Below are 24,748 nucleotides of genomic sequence, written 5' to 3' on the forward strand. Positions count from 1 at the left end.
TATTTTTCTATTATCACTACAGAATCCACTCAGTGTTCCAACAGCACTGAAACATTGTAGATTGTGAAAATTAGCTCAGATGTTAAAATTCTGTGTTTGTTTTTGTTTTTTCTCTATCAAGAGTTTGGGGCATGTGTCAAACTGCAGCTGCCTGATTCTGGTGCGGATGGTTTTCCTAGTGTCAGGACCCTATGTTTATGTACAAATACAATCAGTGCAAGACTAGAAATGTAGTATATAAATAAACATACTTCTTTCACACATGGTGCTAAATTAACTACAAATAGAAATACTGTCTCCATTATTATTTATTTAGTAGCATTATATACAGGTGCTTTGAGATTTACATATGCCACCAGCTATTGATTCTCTGATACCAAAATATTTTTTAAAAATAATTTGATATTGTTATGGAGTGAAGCTCATGTCTGTGAAAGAAATTGCTCAATCTAGAATTTCTACCTTTGGAATGTTTAAGGATAAAATGCTCTCTGGGGAGAGAGATTGCATCCTTGTTGCATACTCCTTGCAGACACTGGTTTTGTTGATAAGCTTTCCTGAATTTTAGGCCTGGGAGGAGATTTTGGTTTGCTGAAATATTCTGCAATGGGCATTTTCATATTATTTCTTCTTATAAACAACGGAGGCCTGGGCTCAGCCTCTGAAATAGAAAAAAAACTAAATAAGACCAAAATTGAGCCATCAAATATAGCTTCTGCCACATGTTTTAGTAGCAAATGATATACAAAAAAAAAACTACATAAAGTTTAGGTGAATCAAATATACCCCAAGTTCATAAAAGAATCTATTCTTATCTTTCTTACCACCCGCTCATTTTTCATGAGTTATTTGTTCTATAACATGCAGGATATGTTCTATCCTCTTAAAATCAAACATTATTGTGGAAGGAATGAATTAGAACTGGTGATCTGTAGAGGTGATAGGCAAGGATGGGACCAGTGTGAGAAAGGAAAAGGATCTATAGTCCTGATAGACAAAAAAGAAAATGGACAAACAGATTAAAACAAGTGAATTATATGCGTAAGAGCTTCCCAAGACCTATAGGTCAGACCCGAGCAGGAATACGGATTTGGAGAGGTGCTGACTATCACCACTGGAGACAAAGAAGTATGACTGGGGCTTCTTATACAAAACTTCTTCAAATATCTAAACAGGGGCCAACAGGTAAGACATAAAGTTGAGTAATAAAAACCAACCCTGTTGTGATTTTGTACTGTTAGGGTGAGGAGTTTGGTAGAAGTCAGATACAATAGACTATCCTTGGTGTGTCAGAGTAAGGGAGTATTTTCTAACTTCTCTACTATATTTCTTATTGCCCGTTAGCACATATAACCTCTTTTGGGTTTGGTTAACACCAACAAAAGCTGCTGGGGTTTAGAGTGACCTCAAAGAACTCTAATTGGTTACCATACGATTCCTGGTATAAGAGAAACTTGTAGAAACAACAGGATAGACTTTTATTTGAGGCTTAAAGACATACTTCTTAGTTGTTTGCTCTATAGTCATTGTTGCGACACTTGTTTTAAAGTTAGAAGCTGCTAAACCCACAGGGATGTTTCAGTTGGTCTATTCTGGACCAAAGTAGGACAATCTACAATTCTTTATTCTTCTTGGTCCTAATTGTAGGGTGTGGCTGGGCTTCTGGTAGGGACACAAAACTGCTCCTCTCTCTTGTACTTCACCTGTTTCACAGAGCATCTGCTTGTGGCCGATTGCCATTTTACTGTTTTCTATGATCGACTTGGTTTCTAGTTAAAATAATTTAGCTTGACAGTTCAGCTATGAAGAACCAAACTCTGAGATCATTGTCCTTTTGTTAGGTCAGTGCAGGGCTTCTCCTGTCACTGGACTGGCATGACTAAACCTATATTTCCTGCTATCCTGCTATCTTACTTCTCAAAGAGTATCTATCTGTCTCTGATGAGGCACTTTGCCTTTCAAAACAAAGTTAAGTTTATGTCAAATTTGTCTTGATGAGAAATTCAGCAGACACTGTCCCTTAAAAGTAATTAGAAATCATTACTGAATTTTACTGCCTTTAAAACCATAGAACCTTGTCTGTGTCCCTAAAGAGTTAAATACTTACTGGTTTCCCTATACCAACCCAGTAATTATCACAACTGTACTTAACCTTTTGGCACTTCCTTATTTCCTTCAGATCCTTGACTTGACACTCTAAGTAATTGGAGAAAGAGAAAATGAAATTCACAGATACAAACAAGTTATTTTCTATAGGTTGCACTATCATCAATAAGCTAGGTACATATATATCTTAAGTATTCTATCCTAATTCTTTGTTTTTGATGCAGACAGCATTAAGTGTACTTTCCAATGAAAAATTCTTCTGACTTTCAGTAGAAAGACTGACCCTATTTCCCAGTTTCCAATTTTATGGAAACTTTAAGGTGGAGACAAATTGCAATACAAAATTCTCCATCTCAGTGATTTTTAAAGTGACTTAGGTTTTGAATATTTATTTTCTCTTGAAACGTTTAATTTCAAAGCAACAAGATCTTTTCTCCTGACTTAAATAACATCACATTCTTTCACCATATTATACATAAATATGTATTTTCTTCTGTCATTTAAATAAAGTTTAAGAAAAATTTACACTAAAATAATTTCCAACTCCTGTAATTGTTATTTTTCCCTCTAGCAGCCTGCAGGAGTGTGCCAGAGAAAATTAACTGAAGCAATTTATTTTAATCTCGCATTGCTCTACATAAAAAAAGTGATACTTGTGTGATATGCCTTTAACAATAAATACATAATAATAATACAATTACTTCCTTTATTGCTTCCATTTTTAGATCAGATAAATACATTTTCTTACAAAATGTATTATTACATTAGAAAATTACATTTTCTTACATTTTCTTACAAATAAAATACATTTTCTTAGATGTCTGCGTGGCTATAATAGGATTTAGAATGATTCTCATATTACATTTATGAAAATGAAAGAAAACAAATACACATTGTGGTCATTTACTGAATAAGAAGAGACTGAAAACATCAGCATGTTTAGTGTTTGGAAAGATAACAAAAGGAAAATTAAACGTCTTTCTGTACCATATGCCCTGTAGGTAGCCATTATATCTAATTACCTAGTGGGTTGATGTCCTTGCCTCGTTCTGGTCAGCACTTTCAATGTTGCAGGTGAATTCGGGGGTGATTTAACTTTGGACGGCTTCCTAGTCTCTGCAGCTAGATTTGCTGTGCTGTTTCTTTGTTGGGCCAACAAGTTTATTTCAGCCAGTTCAGCATGAATCAAAGCTGAGACCCACTCTTTTTCTGATTTTAAAAAAAGGGGGGGTAGGCATGAAGGTTATAATTATCATGTCGGCTAGAAACAGGAGATTAGTTCTTTTATCCAGCACTCTAGTGTGAAAGGCTGGTAATACGTTTTCTGAGTAGGCATTTATTTGTGAGTCAAGGTTTCTGTGGACAAGTTGGTTCCCATCACCCTGATATCTGTGCAGCTGTGGTACTATAGAGCTCCCCGAGTCATTAACTTACTGAGGGACTTGTCCCCAAATGGCAGTAGAATAACTTTTAAGTATTCAGTACAAAACCTGCCATTCAGGCTGCTGCCAAATAAAAAAAGAAAGCATATCTATTCAAAATCATATGATCTCATTAAAATACAGACTAATAAATAATAAATAGTTACAAGCATATCTCTAAAGATATATACCAAAGTCGTCACTGAAATGATGTCTGTGATGATTTGATTGATTATTGTTCTTCTTTTCTTGTATTTTTTCTGGTTCATCTGGGTTCCCCCCCAACAATAAGCACTTATTATTTGTATATATTTTTTGAAGTTACATTCTTAAAAAGGAAAAAAAAAAGATAAGAACTAAAGACTCCTTACCCCCAAATATTTAATTGCTTGCCAAGTAGTCTTGGATTCCTGGGTAAAGGACTATTTCCAAAATGCTCCCTATTCAAAAATATTAGTCTATCCCTAACACATTGATATTTCCTAACCTTCATTAGTGCAGATTCTCAAAGAGTGGCCCCCAGACTAGCTTTATCAGCATCACCTGGGAACTTGTTAGAAATTCAAATCCTCAGGATCCACCCACCTCCGAAGTTTTGCCTCAGTCAGTCTGATGACCAGCTAGGTTTCAGGACAGCTACTCTTTGCTATTTATGGTTGTCCCAACTGGGATCGGCACATGCTTTCACGGAACAGGCCACAAAGACCCCAAAGGAGGCTGGGAGAGGACTGGATTGATGGTTTTGGTGGGGCAATTGGCAAGGCTGTTAGAATCGAGAACTTGGAAGGCTACGCTACTGCCATCCATACCAGAGAAAAGAAACAGGCTCTGTGCTCAGGGCTTACAGCAGGCCAGGAAATAGGCTCAGGGATACCCCTGGGTGTGTGGACCTGGAGAAGAAGCACAAACCAGCCCTGGACGCAGTGCTTCACATCACCCCAAGAAGTCTAAATTGGGGCATGCCAAATTTGGGGTCACTGAATGACCAGTTGCATGCAGTCAGTCAGAGAGACTCGCAGAGACTTGGCTACTGAATCACTAGGGAAGTAATATTGCAGCAGTATGTTTGCAAAGCCAAGGTAGAAAATTTCAGATATTGGCACATTCCTACTTTCTGACAAGAAACTGAGCTCAGCGTTGGCAAATACTTCTTTTAATCTCACCTTTTGAGCTTGCATGAAGTAGCCACTGTAGAACTTCAGCCAGAGAATCAGTGCGTAAAATTTTACAGAGCTTTGCCAGAATCTGACAGAGAGTATTAGAGTCACACAGTGAGCAAATAAACAGCACACAGGCTATAAGATTTCCTTCACTTCCCCATCGATCTCATCTTCCCAAATGTCACTCTGCACGTGACACTCAATTAAGTCAACTGGGATGTTAGCCTGGGAACCCGATTTCAAATAGTATGCAGTGGAATCTTAAAACATCTCCAATACAAGTAACGATTTGGGGGTAGGTGATACAGTGTTTCTCTTGTTTTGTCTGCTCAGTACCTACATTTTCTGGAGGACAGATTCTCTTTTCTTCTTTCTGGGGGAATGGATCCTTCCCCGCTGTGCCAGGGGTTCTAACTGGGATTCTCCAGTAACAGAACTGTCCCTGTCTGCCCTGCTCCTCTCTTAGTGGGTGAATCTAGCTGGAGTCATTTTTCCTCAGTTCTCTGAACACAGTGGTTGGCCCAATGGAGTGGGGAATATAATTCCCTTTTGTCAATCAGAATCCTTCCTTGACTTTTTTTATCTGGCACTAAGGGCTGATGTGTGGATGATAGAGGAGATAAATATATGAAATAAATGTAAGAAAATTGGACTATAATAAACATTAAAGTATAAAACACTAAGCACAAGTAATGATGTTTCCAATTTGATCCTAAATTGTGTCTATTCTTAGAATTTAGACCTATCTGAAATTCAGTCCTATACATCCATCTGCCTACCAAATGTATCCTCTCATATACACTATAGGGACTTTGAACCCAGATTATCTAAAACTAAAACCATCTTTCTCTTCCTAGAACCTGCTCCAAGCTTGGTTCCTCCTCACTCCCCTATCTCAGTGGACAACACTTGCATACACTGAATAGATGTCCAAGCCAGACCCAGAGACTCATCCTGGCCAACTCCCTCGCATCTACAAGATGTAAATGCAACTATAAGAAGTAAATTCTTCCTTCTAAATATTTCTCAAATCTCTCCATTCCTTTTTATCCCCATAGCCTTGACCCAGGCTAAACTAGCATCAATTCTTGCTTGAGCTACTCTGCAACATCCTTTTCCCTCATCTGTCTGAAATGTTTTCTTTTTTTTAACAGATTCCCTAGGTTACTTTGCCTCTCATGGGTTTTTCATCAATATGGTGATTACACATTGCTCCCAGCTTCTTCTGACTTACAGATCACTCAGTGATCAGCTTTGAGAGACTCTAGTATATCCCTTTAGGGAGAGGAAATAGAATATGTCCTTTAAGGAACTCTCCTGCATTCTTTCCATTGAGTTTTGTTTTTGTTTTTGTTTTTGTTTTTTCTGGAAGGTACTTAATATATTGGCAGGTGAATTTGATCTGCTGAAACTTGATTTTAGGATTTGAGATTATAGATCTAGAGTAGCCCCTCCTGTAGGGCTAGAGTACCCTATTCTCTTTTTAGGGTTTCAGTTGCATTCCTAGTGTGTTCAGCAAGGTCTCTCCACTCTGGCACATCAGAACGCCAGCATCTCTAAGCAATGTGCCTCCCATTAGCTCTCTCCTGCCAGGTCTCAGACTCCCATCCTGTGCATGTGCAATTTATGCTAAACTAAAGACTCATCGAACCCTCTACAGATTTCTGGAGCTCATTATCTCCACAGATTCCCCTTCTTCAGTATCTTATTTGTAAATTCCAGCCACCTCAGAATCCCCAAACTCTAAACTTTGTTCTCTCTCCCTAGTGAAGCTGTTACTCTCCGTTTGGGCTCCACTTCTCTGTGCCATGATTAGGAATGTGCCCCAGGCTGAAATCTAGGTTGAACATGGAAATCATCCCAATTGTGTTCCTTCTCTCAACTGTCATAAATCTATACTGTCTGTTGTGTAATGCCTGAAAACAGTCTCTTCATGAGTTCTTCCCAGTTCTATAGTTGTTTACAGCAGGAAGCTAAGTCTTGGAACTAATCTAACATTTGGAAGCAGAGTACTTTCCCTGCAATTTTGCCTGCACCTTCCAAATTAATTCTGCATATTGTATCTAGAGCAATTTTTCTGAACTACAAATCTGACCATGTAATTATTATACTTACAAAGTAATTTCAGTATAACTCAGCGTTTAAAATTCTTCACTAGCTTCCCACAGCACTTCAGATGAATCTGAACACTTCAATACAGCTTAACAAGTCCTTTATTTCTGGTCTCTGCTTAAGCCTCCAGCCTCATCTCTTGCAGCCTTCTCCCTGTACTCTCTGAATCAGCCATATTGTTTTTACTTCCTTGAATAAATAATGCTCTCGCCTCTTAGCCTTTAGATAGGAAGGTCTCTTGTCTGGGAAGTATCTTTTCCATACTTCTCTTCATCTTTTAATTGTATCTTAAATATTCTTTAGGTTTCTTTCCCATTGAAGACTCTCTCAGCCCCAAAATCTCCTCCTAAATGTTCTTCTAATGCCTGTACAACCCCTCTCATAAGCTATGTGAAATGAAGCAATGAATTGTATTCCCACTCTAGTATTTTGTCATTGATATTAGATATTTACAAAATAAGTGAAGGTGTTTGTCAGAATTTCATGTCAATAGTAAAGAGATTATTATTTCTGCAAATTCAAGATTTTTGAGAGGAAGTCTAAAGACAAGATACTAAGAGACAAAGAATTCTGTTTTTCTTTTCCTTTAAAGTAATATTGTGAAACTGTATACTCTTTCATACACACCCCTGCACAAACATGTCTTGCCTTCACAGCCACTCAGAATTACCAGCCTGGATAGTAGGAAATTGGAAGATATTTCAGATTTTTTTGTAGAAGGTATGGAAGGTTAGAATACCACCAAAATGAGATCTATTTTTAGGACTCATTTATACAAGCCAAAAAATTTTGGTAAGGCCCATTTTCTCACTTTACCCCCTCTGTTTTATTTCACAAATAGCCACCAACTATTTGATAAAATGCCATGCTGTGTATGCACCAGTTAATAGTTTTCAAGCAAAGTGATGAGTGCTGACGAATCAGTTGTGAATGAGATAGAAAGGATCCCTTCCTTCAAAGAGCTTACATTTTAGTGGATTCTGTATTGGTGTCCAGTTAAGTCAATATCTGTGAGGTAAAAGATGCTTTTGAGAGGAAGGCTCTTTAATAGATGCCCAAAAGTCCAGTTCTATAGGATCATGTTGCTGGTCTATTGTTGATGTGCCTAAGGAAGGAAGACAGCCTGACTAAAACTGCACTCAGTTTATGGTTCGGTTGCATATATCAGATGTGAGCATATCAGATGACATATCAGTTAGCTGATTTTCTACAGTTCTTCTTTGATCTTGGTAAAATTTTCTTTTTCATTTTTGTATTCAACATTCAATAAATACTTATTTAATAATTACTAGATGCCTAGCACTTATCTAGGCATGGAAGATAAAGCCGGAACCAAGACAGAGGAGTATGAGATCCTATAATACTTAAATTTTAGTGTGAGTGGGGTCAGAGGCAGAGACACTGTTGAAACAAATAAATACAAACATATCAGATAGGGCATGTGCTATGCAAAAAATAACAAAGGGTAATAGAATAGAGAGTGAGTAGGTAGCTACTTTAGATTGGGTGGTCAGGGAAAGTATTTGTGAGTGATATTATAACTGAGAACTTAATGAGAAGGTGACCACTGAGAGGATCAAAGAGAAGAGATTTCTCAGTAGGGAAAGTTCCTAAAGGTGGGAATGAGCAAATTATAGAGCATCAGTGGTGCCAGAGTGTAGCAGGTAAGATGCACAGTGACTCTGAAGACTCTATATAATCGGGAGTCTTTCACCAGAATCATCAGGAAATCATGTATAACCACAACTCTTGTCTGCAGATACTCTCCCCTCTTCTCTTTTCCTTTTTTTTTCCTTCCTAATTTTAATCATCAGCATAATTATACCCAATGCCACTGTTATGCTTTACTTTTAAAATAGTTCCTTATCAGGACTATTCAATAGCAATCTTTATAATATGCTCTCCTATTTGTAATTGCTACGACAGATAACTCACTTAAAACTGCTATCAGAGTCATCATTACAATGCTTTCACCCTTAATTCATTTCACTGGGTCTTACAGGGAGGCAATGTGGAGGCTACCAAAAGGATCTAAAGAAGGAAAACAAAGGAGGAAAACAAACATCAGCTGATTAACTCGTTCTTCATTATATGTCATTCTCAGAAATAACTGAGGCTGGAGAGAACCTTCCAGTAGTCTGATATGACACATTACTATAAATAAAACTACGTTTGTAACCCCAGGCAGAGTAGGTTTGAGGAAACAGTTTTCCACAGATAAGAGGGAGAGATGAATGTTGATTGGAGGAATCTCTGCCTTAATATAGGCGAAGGAAACGTATAGGTAACAGCAAGAAGTAATGCCTCTCAAGCATTAGGAAGATGATAAAGAAAAACATGGGAAGAAAGGCCCAAGTTGGTTCGGCAAATGTCAAGTTCTTCATTATGTCTAAACCAAAGGTTGTGTTTCTGTAACAGTGACTGGAAATAAAAGAAGTAGGCCTTGGATTTCAGGCTAAGTGGCTTTAGATCAATTCCATTGTTAAAGGGGAACCACTAAAGAGTCTTAAGGATGCTAGTAATGTGGTTTTTTGTATGTTCATGCTGTTCCCAAGTTATGGATTTAATAAACCTGCCTCTTACTTTGATTTCCTGATCCAGATAGTTTGGTATGCAAACAGTGTTCTCTTTGACGTCAGTCTCGGTACTCATCACCTCTGAAGAACAAGAGTCAGCAGCAGAGCATGCTTTTGGAGGTGACAGTGGCTTTTTTACCTTAATTTCTTCCTAAATCAAAGGTATAACATAATCAATACACATTTGCATCCACTTATATTTTCTATGAAAGTTGAATATAAAATGAATGAGAAATATTGTAGCTAAATAAGAGATGTACATGAAAGTAAAGAGAGGTTAGTTTTAATCTTCCCATAAAAATCTAATTATCAAATATTTGCATTTGGAGACAGAACACAGAGTGAGATATAATTTACATTTTGTGAAGCCATTTTGAATAAGCCCTCGGTCACACACCAAGATAATAATTTTCGAATGCCGTCTAGCCTTTATTTATCTTGCTGCTCCAGATAACAACCAACTCATCACACATGAGATTTTTCTGTTAAATTAGGAAGACTTACGACGGGAAAAAGACAGTTAAAAGATTTTATGCAATGTCTGTGTAGACAGTACATGCTGCTTTCCCTGCCCTGGGGATGGCAGCTTAGAGCCGGAGAACTGGAGAGGTCAGCTAAATTACTTCCCTTGCTTAACTGGAAGGGGAAAGAGGAAGGCTATGCTCTTGTTCTGGGAGGCAAATATAATTCAAAAATAAAAAAAAGGCTATAAGAGCTTTAAGTCCAAGAAGAGTTATAGAAGCCTTAGATCTATGTGCTTATTCCAAGGAAGGCTTTTAACCTTCAGAAGTGAGGGCTATTTAACACATGCAGAAGCCGGTGGCTGAAGAGGTCAACAGCTGGGGACTGTGATGATTGGAATTGATAGAAAAATACTGAGCTGCTGACATTTAGTGATAATAAAGCTATATTGTAGATAGATGCATTCTTCTGTTAAAGTTTATTATATAATAAGACTTCCTGTTTTAGGGAATAGCAATATACATTTTTTGGTTCAACCCTCCCACTAGACACAACTAAAAAGGCAGATTAAAATTTAAAAAGATTAAAACTGTCGAGGAGTGAATAAAGTAGGAGTTAATAGGCCAAAGTAAAGGGGAAGTGAGAAGCCTCAGTTGTAGGGAGTACAGTAGCCATTTTTGCCTGAAGTCACTGTAAGATCCTGGAGAGTGAAAACTTTTCTTGTGACAGCTTAAAAGGTCCTGAAAGACAGGACTCAAAGCCTAGAACCCAAATAAGGGCCAACAAAGGGCTACACCCTGAAGATGAAGGTGACCTAGAAGTGCAATGGTCCTTGAGGAAATATAACCTAAGGTCAAGGTTCGAACTTGGTTTAAGTTAGTCGAAGCTGTTAGGGCCTCTGGGTTTCTACAGAAGCAAGCACAAAGTTCTCTTTGGAAAAAAGTGTTTTTATCATGAGCTTCAGATTCCTACAAATAACTTTTCATACATAATATCCAGTCATTAAGTCATGAGGCAAAAAGAAATTATAGTGCAAATTAGAAAAAGTTTTAACTTAATGCTGATAACAAAAATTATGAAATCAATTAAAACAACCCTCAAAGAAGAATTTACAGCTAAATATATACATTAGAAAGATAAAAGAAGTTAAGAAAAATAAAATAAAGTATGTGCATAGAAAGAGGGAAAAGATAACATAAATCAACAAAATAGAAAAGAAATATATAACAGAGAATCAAAAAACCCCACAAAAATTAGTTCTTTGTTATACTAACTGATAAACTACTATGGAAACTGATCAAGAAAAACAAAGACAGGGGCGCCTGGGTGGCTCAGTTGGTTAAGCGACTGCCTTCGGCTCAGGTCATGATCCTGGAGTCCCCGGATCGAGTCCCACATCGGGCTCCCTGCTCAGCAGGGAGTCTGCTTCTCCCTCTGACCCTCCTCCCTCTCATGCTCTCTGTCTCTCATTGTCTCTCTCGCAAATAAATAAAATCTTAAAAAAAAAAAAAAGAAAGAAAGAAAAACAAAGACATAATGTAACAAAACTGATAGGTAAAAGGGTACATCTTACAGATACTGCATATGTTTAAAAAAGAACATGAGGTTATTACGTATAACATTATCAATAAATTTGAATGTTTCAATGAAATGAATAATTTCATAACCAAAATCATTTTGAGAAGAAATAGAAAATCTGAATAGTTCTATAATGAAACAGATTTCAAATCGAAGAATGTTATCAGGATTGAAGAGAGTAATTTTATAATGATAAAAGGGTCATTTCATCAAAAGAACATAAACCTAAATAGTTATACTCCTAATAAGAGAGCTTCAAAACACATGATTAAAAACTGATATAAGTACCATGTACTAACTGATTACGCCACTGGAGCTCTGAAAAAAAAAAAAAAAACTAATATAAATTAAAAGAGAAATATAGAAACCCACAACTATAGTCAGAAATTTCAACACCTCTTTCTCAATAATTGATAAAAAAAAGTGGAGAGCAAATCAGTAAGGCTACAGAAGACCTGAATGACAGTATCAACCAACTGAACTGGCATTTATATTACATTCTACCCAACAACAGCAGAGTGAGCATTCTTTTCATGGCACTTGGAAAATTTATCAAGGTTGACCTATTCTGGGGCCATATAACAAGTTTCAATAAATTTACAAAGTTTCAAAGTATACAAAGTATCTTCTCTGACTGCAAAGGAATTAAATTGATATCTTTAAGACACCCAAATATTTGGAAATTAAATAACACAATTTTAAGTAACCCATGGAGCAGAAATTAAACAGTTAATTAGGAAGTATTTTGAACAGAATTGAAATGAAAACTCAACATTGTAAAATTTGAAGCATGCAGCCAAAGCAGTGTTTATTTTAAAAATTATAATAATATATGATTATATTAGAAAGGAAAAATGTCTCAACTCAATGACCTAAGCTTCCATCTTCTATAACGACATGAACCAAAATCAATGAAATAGAAAGAGAAAATCAGAACAATAGATATCACCAATGAAAGGAAAATTTATTCTTTGAGAAGATCAATAAAACTACCAAACCTCCAGTTAGACTCATCAAGAAAAAAAAGACACAATTCCCAATGTCAGGAATGAGAGGCAGAACATCTCTACAGATCATATAATCATTAAAAGGATATGTTATGAATGACTTTATATCAGTAAATTCAACAACTTAGATGAAATGGACAAATTCTTTGAACAATAGAAACTACCAAAGCTCACTAAAGAAGAAACAGATAACCTGAATGGTCTATATCTAATGGAAAATAAGAAACTGAATTTGTAGTTAAAAACCCTGACTCAAAGAAACCTCCAGGCCCAGATGGCTTCACTGAAGAATTCTACAAAACTTTTAAGGAAGAAATAATACCAATTCTACATAAAATCTCCCAGAATTTCAAAGAGAAGTTCCCAACTTATTCTATGAAGCCAGTGTTATGCTAGTACTAAAACCACAAAAGACATTACAATTAGACTGCAAACTCATATTCATTATGAACATAGACACTAGAATGTTAAACAATATTTTTTGAAATTAAATATATAAAAAGGATAACACAACATGACCAACTGGGTTTTTTTCCCAGCAATGCAAGGGTAGTTGAACATTTAGAAGTTAACCAATACAATTAAAAAAGAAAAATATGATCATTTTAGCAGATTAAAAAAGATCATATTAGCAGATTAAAGAAGAAAAATATGATCATTTCAAATTGATGCAGAAAAAGCATTTGGCAAAAACCAATCCCTATTTCTGATAAGGGCTTTCAGAACACTAGGAATGGAACACTGAGGAATCAGCCATATGAAGGGCAGCTACGAAAAAAACGACAACTGAAATCACATTTAATGATGAAAGTATAAGCTTTTCGCCCATAATTAGGCATGAGGCAACAGCGTCTGCTCTCATCACTTCTATTCGATACCGTACTAGAGGTCAGCCCTTACAAAAAGGCACAACAGAGAGGTAAACATTATGTGGACTTGAAACTATGATAGAAAAATTTTAAATTTTGGCTTCATCAAAGTTATAAATTTTGGTTCTAAAAGGTAAGCCTCAGACTGGAAGAAAATATTTGCAAAATGTATATGTGACAAAATAATTTTTATCTAGAATATATAAAGAATCTTTAAAACTTCATAGTAAAAAGACCAGCAACCCAATTTACAAAGTGGGCAAAGCTTTGAACACACATTTCTTGTAAGAAGATATATGGATGGCAAGTAAGAACATGACAAGATGTCAACCTCACTAGTCATCAGGGAAATGCAAATTAAAACCACAATGAGATACCACCACACCCACTAAATTGGCTAAAGTTAAAAATACTGACCATCCTAAGTTTTGGCAGGATGTGAGAGAAAGGAAACTGATACACTGCTGGTGGGAATATAAAATCATACAACCACTTTGAAAAAAACTTTGGCAATTTCTTAATAATTTAAACCCACACCTACAGTAAGACCCAGTCATTCCACATCTATGTATTTACCCAAGAGAAAAGAAAATATATATCCATACAAAGACTTGTACACAAATGTTCGTATCAGCTTTGGCAAAAATTGGAAACAAGCTAAATGTCCATCAACAGGTGAACATGTACACAAATTGTGGGATACCCATACAACTGAATACTACTTAGCCATAAAAAGGAATGAATTATTGGTGAACATAACAACGTGAATAAATTTTAAAATAATGATGCTAAGTTAAATAAACCATTTTTAATGTTTCTATTTAAATTCCAGTTAGTTAACATACATTTTTATGTTATGTCAATTTGCAATGATGTGGATGGAACTAGAGGGTATTATGCTAAGCAAAATAAGTCAGAGAAAGAGAAATGCCATATGAGTTCACTCATATGTGGAATTTAAGAAACAAAATAGATGAACATAGGGGAAGGGAAGGAAAAATAAAATAAAATGAAAACAGAGAAGGAGGCAAATCATAAGAGACTTGTAGCTCTAGGAAACAAAGTGAGGGTTGCTGGAGGGGTGGGCATGGGGGAATGGGGTAACTGGGCGATGGGCATTAAGGAGGGTGATGTAATGAGCACTGGGTGTTATATGCAACTGATGAATCACTGAAATCTACCCTGGAAGCTAATAATACAATATATGTTAACTAAATTTAATTTAAATTTAAAAATTTTTTTAAAAGCTGTAAAAAATATTGTGAAATGTACCTTTTCAGAAAGGTACGTGAAGAAAAAGAGAAGAAATGACAGAAGTTGAACTAAATAGGTAACTGCAAAGAGTTGCTTCTTTACCTTCTTAATTGCTAAGGGATTCTCACTGGAAGTTTTGAAGCACTCCTTGATTTTTCTACAGGGCTCTGAAATGATATTTCAGGAAAATATATTTAGATCAAACTGAAAAAATTTCTACCACATGACACATATGTCAGTTGCTGAAATAAATGAGAGTATATCTGGATTTCAAATAAGGTCAACTCAGGGATATGTTTATAAATATTGGAAACCTTGCAGGTAAAGTTATACTACAATAACATAATAAAAGGATATTTATATTTACAAACTAATTCAATGCCCAGGAAGATGATATAAAGAAAGACTGAAAGAGCTTTCTTGATCTGGGTAAACTAATTTTTAAAAGTACATATTTCAGTGTAAGACATGTTTTTCTGTGTTTCCTACCCATATAACTGACACTTTCCCTAATTAAAGAGATTATATGTTTGCTGTTTGACCTGTGGCCAGAAGGAGATGTGTGCTGAGTTATAATTACATTTTTTAATTTTATTTCTTATTTCATCAGTCTCTCAACCATACACATTTCATAGATTCATCTAATGAAATCACTCTAAAACCATTTAAATATTTGCTTAATTCCCTTTTGTATTAATTTAAAGATATATTCTCTGTAAGCAATGCTATCTTTTTTACTGAAGCCACAGTTAACACAATTTCTTAAAAGATGAAGAGATTTTGTGCATTTCCCAATAGTAACTGAATTCATTAGTTCTAGCTGAAGAAAGAAAAATATTGTAAAGTTACCTCTCTCCAAAAGAGAGCAGGAAGGAAGGAGGAAGAACAGAGTTATGGATGGTGAGTCTATTAAGTTAATGTTCACTTCTGGGAAACAGAAACCACCCTATTTTAAGCTAAACTGTAAATAAGACAGGGAATTAGATGTTTGCAATTTCACTGGCAGGGCTGAAGCAGTGAACTCTGGTGTTGATCCTCACAAATCAAAAGCAGCACCTTGCACATGGCCCTCCCAGGGGGGCACAGCCTTTATCACAATCAGGAGGAAGGGGGGTCAGGATGCCACTCACACTTCAGTTGCTGTCACAACATCTGTGGGGCTAAAGATTAGGCACAGGGTCACCGCTGCAATCTGAAAGTCACCGTATCTGCTGACTTTGCCATCAGACACCCATAAACCCAGAATCTGAACACTGGGATATTGTAGCAGGAAAAGCCCATGTCTCCAGTCAGGCTTGAGAGCAGACAGCAACCAAAAAGATGACCTGAGCCCCACATCTGAAATATAAATCTTACCAGATGGCAACATTTAACTCCCATTAAGGGGCTCTTGCAAATGTAACCATTAAGTTTCTGGGTTTTATGGTATAAGAAGGAACACCAGAAAGAAGGTGGAATATGTGGGCTTTGATTCTTTATTGCTAGTGGGTAAGGAAGAGGAACTCTTGAAAGGATGAAGTGAGTTAACAAGTGTGAAGACCTTAGAATGGAATCCCAGGGTGAGTACTCTAGTAATAGTCCCTCTTACTGTTATCCTTTGAACAATAGTGTATTTTACCACATTATACCAAAATAACTTTCATGTGCCCTGAAACTTTCAGTAATAAGAGAAAGAGAAGGGGCGCCTGGGTGGCTCAGTCGTTAAGCGTCTGCCTTCGGCTCAGGTCATGGTCCCAGGGTCTTGGGATCGAGCCCCGCATCGGGCTCCCTGCTCTGCGGGGAGCCTGCTTCTCCCTCTCCCACTCCCCCTGCTCTCTTGCTGTGTCTCTCTCTGTCAAATAAATAAATAAAATCTTAAAAAAAAATAAGAGAAAGAGAACTGGATATAATTTACCATCCAGAATTCCTTCTATTTTACCTAGCGCTTTAGATTTTGCCATACTACACTTTTTAAAATATATTAGTGTAAGACATACAACATAATGATTTGACATATGTATATATTGCAAAATGATGCTCACAGTTAAGTGTGGTTAACCCCTCACAAAATTACCACTTTTTTTCTTGTGATGAAAAATTTTAAATCTACTCTTATAACTTCCAAACACACAATATTATTAACTATATGTTCTGTTGATTAATCCCTTTTTGTTTCAATTCAGTAAACATTAATTAATTGATTACTAAATATCAAACACACTGTGCTGGGACCTGGGGAGACCCCAAGAATCCCAGAAACACAGAAGGCAATGACACTGGGCCCCAAGCTTCAGGAGCTGACCGCCCAGTGGGGGAAGATGGAAGCGTGCAATTCCATCCCTACTGCATTTCCCTGACTCACTTTTTGTCACAGTAGTTTCCCCATCAATTCTGGCTAAATATTCATTTTTAAGACCTCTTAGATACTTTGTTGGGATTAGAGACTATAGCTACACCAAATATGTCCTGGACATAATAAAGACAATAATAATATTTATTAACATTACTGAACTACTGAAATGAGATTAAATGAGTGAAAAATTTTTATAATGAATAACCTATTTCATAGTGAGAAAATTTCATGACTATTTAAAAATCGTTGCAGCTATATTAACAATCACATAGACCATCCTCCCTGCCCTCCCCACCCCCGCCACCCCCGCCACCCCCGAGAGTTTTTAGGAGGCCTCAGGACAGATTTCATTAGTTGCACAGGACTCACCAGAATGAGGCCGTGGGGGCACCTTGACATTGTTTGGGGCTGGTGGGACTCCTCTGACAGGGCTCTCTGGGGCTGCCGCGCTGGGTGCATAACTGCATTTGGCAAATGGTATCTCATCCTTCTCTAAGTAGTTGAACTCGTCAACACCCCACAATGCTCCCAGTGAGTTCTCATCATCATTCACAGTACAGATGGGAATGTTATTCAGACCTAGGTGAGTCAGGATAAACAGACCGAACAACCACATTAAGTTTGGGGCAGATTTTCTTTCAATGATCAGCCATTTCCCAACTCATATTGTTAAGTGTACACAAAATGTCAGACTACAAACTGTATGAACCAGTGCTAGGTGGATATTCTTTGAAGGTCAGTGTAGCAAATTATGTTTGCAATACATGCTTCTTTTTTTTTTTTTTTTTTTAAGATTTTACTTATTTATTTGAGATAGAAAGAGCGAGAAAGAGGCAGAGGGAGAGAGAGAAGCAGACTCCTGGCTGAGCAGGGAGTCTGATGCGGGGTTCAATCCCAGGACCCTGGGATCATGACCTGAGCTGAAAGCAGACGCTTAACCGGCTGAGCCACCCAGGTGCCCCTGCAATACGTGCTTCCTTAAAATGTTCTGCCATCTTGTTAGCCTTGAGAACCAGGCTCACATCTTTCCTGGTGTGAGAGTCAAGTGCAACGGATCTGCTTCTATCCCAGACAGACCTCTCATTTCCCGTCTTGATGATGACTAAGGAACTATGTTAGCCCTCTTCATGAATATCGCATTCAGGTGTTTGGAAGCATCCAGAATGTCTCAGTACAAGGCCTCTGAAAAGACACACACTGGCCCTGTTTTTGTCCTGGCAGAAGGTTTAAACAGCTGCAGGATCTAGGAATAGGAGGCAGGATGAGGTAGATTGTGAGGGAGGGAAGGAAGGAAAACGCGGTACAAAGGAACCTCCTTCCTCACGCCCAAGCTTTCTAGGCTCCTTCACTCTCTTGTAAGAGTTATTTGCCTTTGGCTCATATATTGAATTACAGAAAGATCCTCTTTCTGGTATCAATGCCATGTCATGACATATTGAACAGCTTAGGAAGTGAAGGTGTATGGGACTTTGCTCTATGTTAAACAGTGAATTATCAGAGATAGGTATAGCTGGCTGCTTTGTTGCACAGGAAGCTTCTGGATAGTGTTTTTTATACTTGCCCATTTTTCTCAATTTCCTTCTAGGACTATCAGTCCACTGCCTTCTTATCTATCTGCTCAAATGACATCAAAAAGGTCTTTGCTGAAAACCTTGTCTGAAATGTACCCCATCACACTCTGTCCCTTTATGCTCTTTTATTCTTCCCATAGCACTTGTCGCCTATCATATCTGTTTGCACATTGCTGGGCTGAGCTGCCCTAGAATGTAAGCTTCATGAAGGCATGTATTTTGTCTGTTTTGTTTGCTGCTCTATTCCCAGTGTCTAGAATAGTGCCTGGCACAAAGTTGATGATCTACGATTATTTATCAAATGAATGAATAACACAGCCAAACACAGAGCTTTTATTTAGTCTGATACTTAGAACTTAACTGATAGTAACTGGTTCCAAATAGAAATGAGAATAAAATTTTTGAAGATAGCATCACATCTTACCATTTTATCTTAAACACCTGAGATAGTGATTGACCCAGGTGGGTCGTGAAAAATTGTCTACCAAATGAAATAAAATATTAACATGAAGATAAATCAATGGAGAAATCCTTATTTTCTCTGCTATCTCCTTTAATTAAAAAATGGTAATAAGTAACATGAAAGAATTCAGATTCTATCCATCCAAGAGTTAGGAAAGACCTACATAAAAATGTAGAAAGTGCAATGGCATTAAAGTGGCTTCAGAGTCAAATGGGACAACATTAAATGATTTAAAGGTAGTCGGGCAAATGTGAAACCCAACCCAGCAGTGAAGGAGATTAGCACAATATTGGTGGGAATTTCATTAACTTCCTTGAATACAGGAGAATTAGGTAATGGAGTCTTGGGCTCAGGAAGGACAAGCTCCCCGTACTGGGCATCAAATTTCTGTTCCGGTCATGATTCTGAAGGACTCACCTTTCAGAGACTGCCAGGTGAAGATTCAAATCTCACATTCCTGCCTAATTTTCTGACTGATATGCACCCCCAGTTTAATGAGATAGTAATAACTCTAATTTTTTTTTTTTTTTTTTTTTTTTTTGTCCAAGGTATTTGTTTCCTTAGTTGATGGTGTGCTTTAACATTGGGAAGGTTTCAAATAAAAGATGGAAATGATAAAATAAGAAAAATACATACTATTCTTATTCATGGGTTAAGTTTAGTAAAAACCATTGCATATGTGTTTTTAAAATGTATATAATATTTAGGCAGAGAAGTATGAGAATATCATTAGTTGGTAAACAGTAAAGAAATGTTTTAAATAATGTATTTGTCTATATTATAAGTTTATTTAATTTACAAGATTTATTTATAGCTTGGTGAGAATTCACGTGATAAGGATGTGAAATATTTTAAAAGAAATCAAATCTACTAAATGAGTAATTGACATTTAAACTTTTAAAGGTATTTTTTTTACTAAGTTTGTAAATGGGACTAAATATTAATCAAAGACCCCCTTGAAGTGATTGTTAAAATTTTCTAGATTTAGGGCGCCTGGGTGGCTCAGTCGGTTAAGCAACTGCCTTTGGCTCAGGTCATGATCCTGGAGTCCCTGGATCGAGTCCCACATTGGGCTCCCCGCTCAGCAGGGAGTCTGCTTCTCCCTCTGACCCTCCTCCCTCTCATGCTCTCTGTCTCTCATTCTCTCTCTCGCAAATAAATAAAATCTAAAAAAAAAAAAAATTTTCTAGATTTATAAGTAAAATAATAAAATCTTTAAGTTAAATTTTAAATGTTAAAGCGAAAAGGTTTATAATTGTTATTTTAAAGTTTACTTTAAAAATAACAAGTAACTGGGGGGCGCCTGGGTGGCTCAGTCGTTAAGCGTCTGCCTTTGGCTCGGGTCATGATCCCAGGGTCCTGGGATCGAGCCCCGCATCGGGCTCCCTGCTCCGCGGGAAGCCTGCTTCTCCCTCTCCCACTGCCCCTGCTTGTGTTCCCTCTCTCGCTGTGTCTCTCTCTGTCAAATAAATAGATAAAATCTTAAAAAAAAAAAAAATAACAAGTAACTGCACTAATCTTTATGATACACAAAACTTTCCATCAAGAATGCCAAATATTTACTATCAGGATCGCTAGTGCTATAGAAGTATTAGTATTCCATTTCATACTCTCCTCTACAGGCCAAGGATGACCCAGCCTCTGCAGACCAGCAGGGGCATGGGGGTGTGGTCTGCGTTTCCTCTCCCTTGCTCTTCCGCTCTTCCTTCCCCACTCTCTGCTTTCAGCTCCTCCAGAGTTGGGGTTGGAGGATGAAGGAATGGTGAAGGGGACACAAAGTCTTATTTGCTTAATGGTTTTAATTTAGTGTTGAGGCATCCGTGAAAACAGATCTGTGAGGCAGAGAAAAAATGCTGGCTCTTTCTCTCACGAGGTATTTCTGTGGGTTCTTTGGAGAACCCTGGCTGAGGAAATCTCTGACACCGTTCACTGTCATGGATGATGTATCTACCAGATAATTGCTAACTTCTCTTCCTTCCCACCTTCACCCCAGGTGAGATGTCACCAGCCTCTTTTGGCTGGAGTTGTCCTATTAGTTAGTCCTTTGGGCTGGGTCCTTGCAAGACAGTTCTTGGCCAACCTCCTCCAGAGTGTTCCCACAGGAAACAACGCCCTTGACCTGGTCTTCTGTGGGAGAGCAGTTTAATCCCAGTCTGTGCCACTGACACAGCCAGCTCCAGCCAGCTCCAGTCAGCTCTTGTCTTGAGATTTTAGAAGAAGAGACTCAGACACCATCATCTGTGTCCTCCATACCATAGAAGATCCAGAACAAGTTCACCCCAAGAATAGTCTCCCCATGATCCACTGCGGAAACAGTGTAGGGCAGACCAGTTGGAGCACAGGCAAGAAGCCAGCTAGCCAGTGAGATGCGTCTCCTCTCTGGACATTCTCCATAAATGGTCCTGGAAAGCCCTGCAGGTACAAGTGAAGGCAGCTACTACTGCTCCTCGTGGCGGGGAAGGGAAGTGCACAGCACCACAGTGACTCTTTTTCAACGACTCTTTTTCATACTCACTCTCTGTCCTTTCTATGAACTCTTCTCTAAAGCAAAAGAGCCTGGAGATAGGCTACCATTGTAGGGCCAGTTTTTAAATTACCTCTTAGCAAGTCACGCATAGATGATCTCAAAATTTGGCTTTAGCAAAAGTTCCGAAAAGCCTCATTTAATCCCGTGACTAAATATAATGCTTTTTGTCAAGAAGTAGTGATACGCAAATTTCTTTGGCTACTGTGCCCTTTGTTCAAACACATTTTACTCCATCTTTGTCTCTTGCCCACAGACTACAGCTTAAAAACTTCTGCCAAGCAAATGTAAGATTTTAATATATCCTGTGTATAAATTCAGACTTTCCCTATTCTATGTAATAGAAGAGGTTGTAGAGATCACTAGTTTGTAAATTAAATGGAAAATTTTCATCTTTCACATCCACTGTTCCCTCTTTCTTTAAAATCATTTCTCTCTATTTTCAGAGACAACGTTTTGTATCTCAGAATCTCTACTATTTCTTTTCAGTCTCTTTCTCTGGATTTTCTGTGTCTATACACCCCTGTGTTTTTCAGAGTTCTGTTAGGATTTCTTTCTTGGGCAATAACATTACTGATTTAACCTATATGCTTCCTGCTTTTCAGATCTACTTTATATCCTCATCTAATCCTTAGGTTCCAAGTCCTTATATCCATTTCTCTACTTGGTCATTTACTCCTGAATGTTCCATTGGCATATCAAGCACAATGTGTTTGTCTGAAATGAAGCTTTTAATCTTACCTCTTATGTATGTTCTTCCTCCTATATGCCCAAGATTAATAGTTGGCCCACTATCCAGCCAGTTAACCAAGCTAAAAAAAACTGGTAATAATTCTAGACTTTTTATTCCATCCTTAAATCCAATAAATACCCAAGTCCTGCTAATTGTTTTTTCTTAATGTTTATCATGTATCTCCCAGTAAAAACCTCTGTGAAATGCCTTCTTGACACTCCTCCAGTGGCTGCCCTATCTGTATATTACATCTGAACTTCCAGCATACTTCTATAATTGCACATAACGCAATTGTAACTATTTCCTTTTATTCTATCTCCTCCAAGTACATTGTGAGCAGACACTGGCTTATGCTGTATTGCTAGCAAAGTGCATAGATGTATCACAAATAGACTTTAAATTGACATTTCTTAGACTGAATAAACTTACTGATGATTTAACTTTTTAAGGATTTATCTATGAAAATAACATTAGATCTCACAGACTAAAACATTTGAATGTTAGTAAAAACGGACTATAAGAATTATCTTTGGGGTGAAATTAGCGAAACTAGTTGTAGTGGCCTTGTGCTGAGTGTGGGTTCAGAGCACATATCAGTCAAAATACAGCAGCTTGCTGCTCTTCTCTTCCTCCTGCAGTTCAAGTTACTAGGCTTTCTAGCATTAGCATGGATATCCTTGAAAGATTTCCAAAGAAAGTTTTCTATTCAGTTGAACATGTATTTATATGTGGACATATGTTACTAAAAGTAAGGCTTTGTGGTAGGCATTGTAGGGGATTTGAAGACATTAAAGTCAGTCCTTTGCCTGCCAACAGTTTTATATTGTATTATAGGTATAAGATAATTCAAGGCAGAATGTGAATTACATATATAGGAGTTATATATCAAGTACTTTCAAGTATTTGGAAGTCAGAAAAAAATATACTCAATTTGGTAATATTTGCCGTCATAGAGAAAAAAGTTCTAATTAAATGGAATGCTTTTCTCATGTGGATTTTGAAAAATCCTGTCATCAGATTTTGCCAAGACAACGGATTCCAAGCCATTTATGACTTCTTTATTGTAATATCTGTTTCCTATCTCTTGGCCTTTGTTTTCCTGATCTTCTTTAGCAATTTGTCTTTGATGATCACCCAGCCATTCTCATTGAATCTTGTTTTATCTCATAACCCTCTGATGGCTTTCTCTGTGCTGCTCATCTGGGTTTTTCTCTTGCTCTACCCCAAAGTTCAATCTTCACTTCTCTGCTTTACTGTCTGCCCTGGCCCATCCTTCATCCCTCTCACTTGGATGACTGAGTCAGCCTTTTAACTGATCTCCCAACTTCTCCTTAGGCCCTTGTTTTCCTTCCACTTTCTACAATACAGCTAGAATGAATTTTTTAGAGAATGAAATCACTTGCTCAAGGACACACAACTAGATAGCTGAGGTAGAACATTAACTCTACTTAAAATCTATCAGAGGCTCTAAATTTTTATCTGAATGCAATTTAAGCTTCCTTCTTTCCTTCCACAAGAATTATCTAGTACCTCCCACATCGCAGCCACTCTAGGAAACTGAAAATAAGTGGTGAGCAAAACAGACACATCTTCAGCTTTCAAGGAGCTCACAAATTAGTGGAAGATATTTGATAATAATCAAATAAAAATATTTAGTCATAAGCTCCAATAATTGCTGTAGTAGATGTGGGGATGCATCTACCCAAACCATGCCTTCAGGACCAACACACTCATCTGTCCACCTGACAGATGTGTCAGCTACTGATGGCTCATGCCAAGTCCCTCCCTGGGAATTGCTCTCAGCTGAAGACAGCTCTCATATAGGATGGAAACTTGACCAGTGAGTGGTTAATGGGGGTTACAAAGGCCTGACCCCCTTGCTTTAAGCCGAGACACCTCTACAGAGCTGTCCATGGCTCCTTATGGGACTGACTGAGGCCTCTTTTGTTTGCATCATCGAGGGAGGGAGGGAAAAAGGGGAGAAAGAACAGAAAAAAAAGGAGAGAAAGTGAGGGAAAGGGGAAAAGGGCTGGAGGGTAAAATATATGCTTCTCTAGGGGTAATATTTAGCATGTAAATGCTAGCATGGCCATGCAGTTTGTTAAAATATTGAATACTTTTATACCAATTGGTCAATTGTTGCTGTGAGCTGTTTGGCACCTCTCCGGGTCCCTTTTCTAACAGTCAAGAAATCCCAGGGTTCATGCCTGGCAGAGAGGATGCCTGTAGGCTCTGCTCTATCCCCAAGGTTGGCATCTGGTTTCAATGGTCAATACCTGTGTCTCACCATTAGTTAAATATTTTGAATAGTATCCCTGTGTTTATCCACAGAATCATCAAGTAGCCCAAATGCAGGGAGAGAGAGAGACATTCTAGGACCTTGAGTTACCTTACCTTTGATGTGGCAGACCCTTCTGGGATGAGGGGTGTGACGGACTAGAAAACAGTTTCCATTTCTAGCCATGATATGGCTGCCTTTGTTCTCGAACGGAAGAGCAGACATGGGAGATTTGAGGTTCATGTTCCTGTGGTATTGGTTTGCCCCTCTCCACTGTTGCCGCAAAAGGTCCTGGGGTTCTA

At 37.6% G+C, this 24,748-nt stretch overlaps 1 protein-coding gene across 1 annotated transcript; it reads right to left on the reverse strand.

The window, feature by feature from the left end:
* Positions 1–473: 473 nt before the first annotated feature.
* C2H4orf17 (chromosome 2 C4orf17 homolog) lies at positions 474–24,748 on the reverse strand. Its single transcript, XM_021680382.1, has 8 exons — positions 24,563–24,748; positions 17,247–17,456; positions 14,648–14,712; positions 9,383–9,526; positions 4,691–4,772; positions 3,129–3,315; positions 2,153–2,196; positions 474–661 (listed from the first exon to the last, which is right to left on the reverse strand). Exons 1-8 carry the CDS (start codon positions 24,687–24,689, stop codon positions 474–476), a joined length of 1,047 nt encoding a protein of 348 aa, XP_021536057.1. The 5' UTR covers positions 24,690–24,748.

Source organism: Neomonachus schauinslandi, chromosome 2, assembly GCF_002201575.2.
Source record: "Neomonachus schauinslandi chromosome 2, ASM220157v2, whole genome shotgun sequence".
Classification (NCBI taxonomy): Eukaryota; Metazoa; Chordata; class Mammalia; order Carnivora; family Phocidae; genus Neomonachus; species Neomonachus schauinslandi.

Bases quoted from the DNA above. Each gene is read 5' to 3' on its own strand.
- C2H4orf17 (XM_021680382.1), bottom strand. From the start codon at position 24,689: ATGAACCTCAAATCTCCCATGTCTGCTCTTCCGTTCGAGAACAAAGGC. The intron at 3,316-4,690 runs GTGAGATTAAAA...TTTTAAAATCAG, and splicing joins ACTTCATGCAAGCTCAAAAG to AAAAAGAGTGGGTCTCAGCT. The intron at 662-2,152 runs GTTAAGTACAGT...TTTCTATTTCAG, and splicing joins AAATAAGGAAGTGCCAAAAG to AGGCTGAGCCCAGGCCTCCG.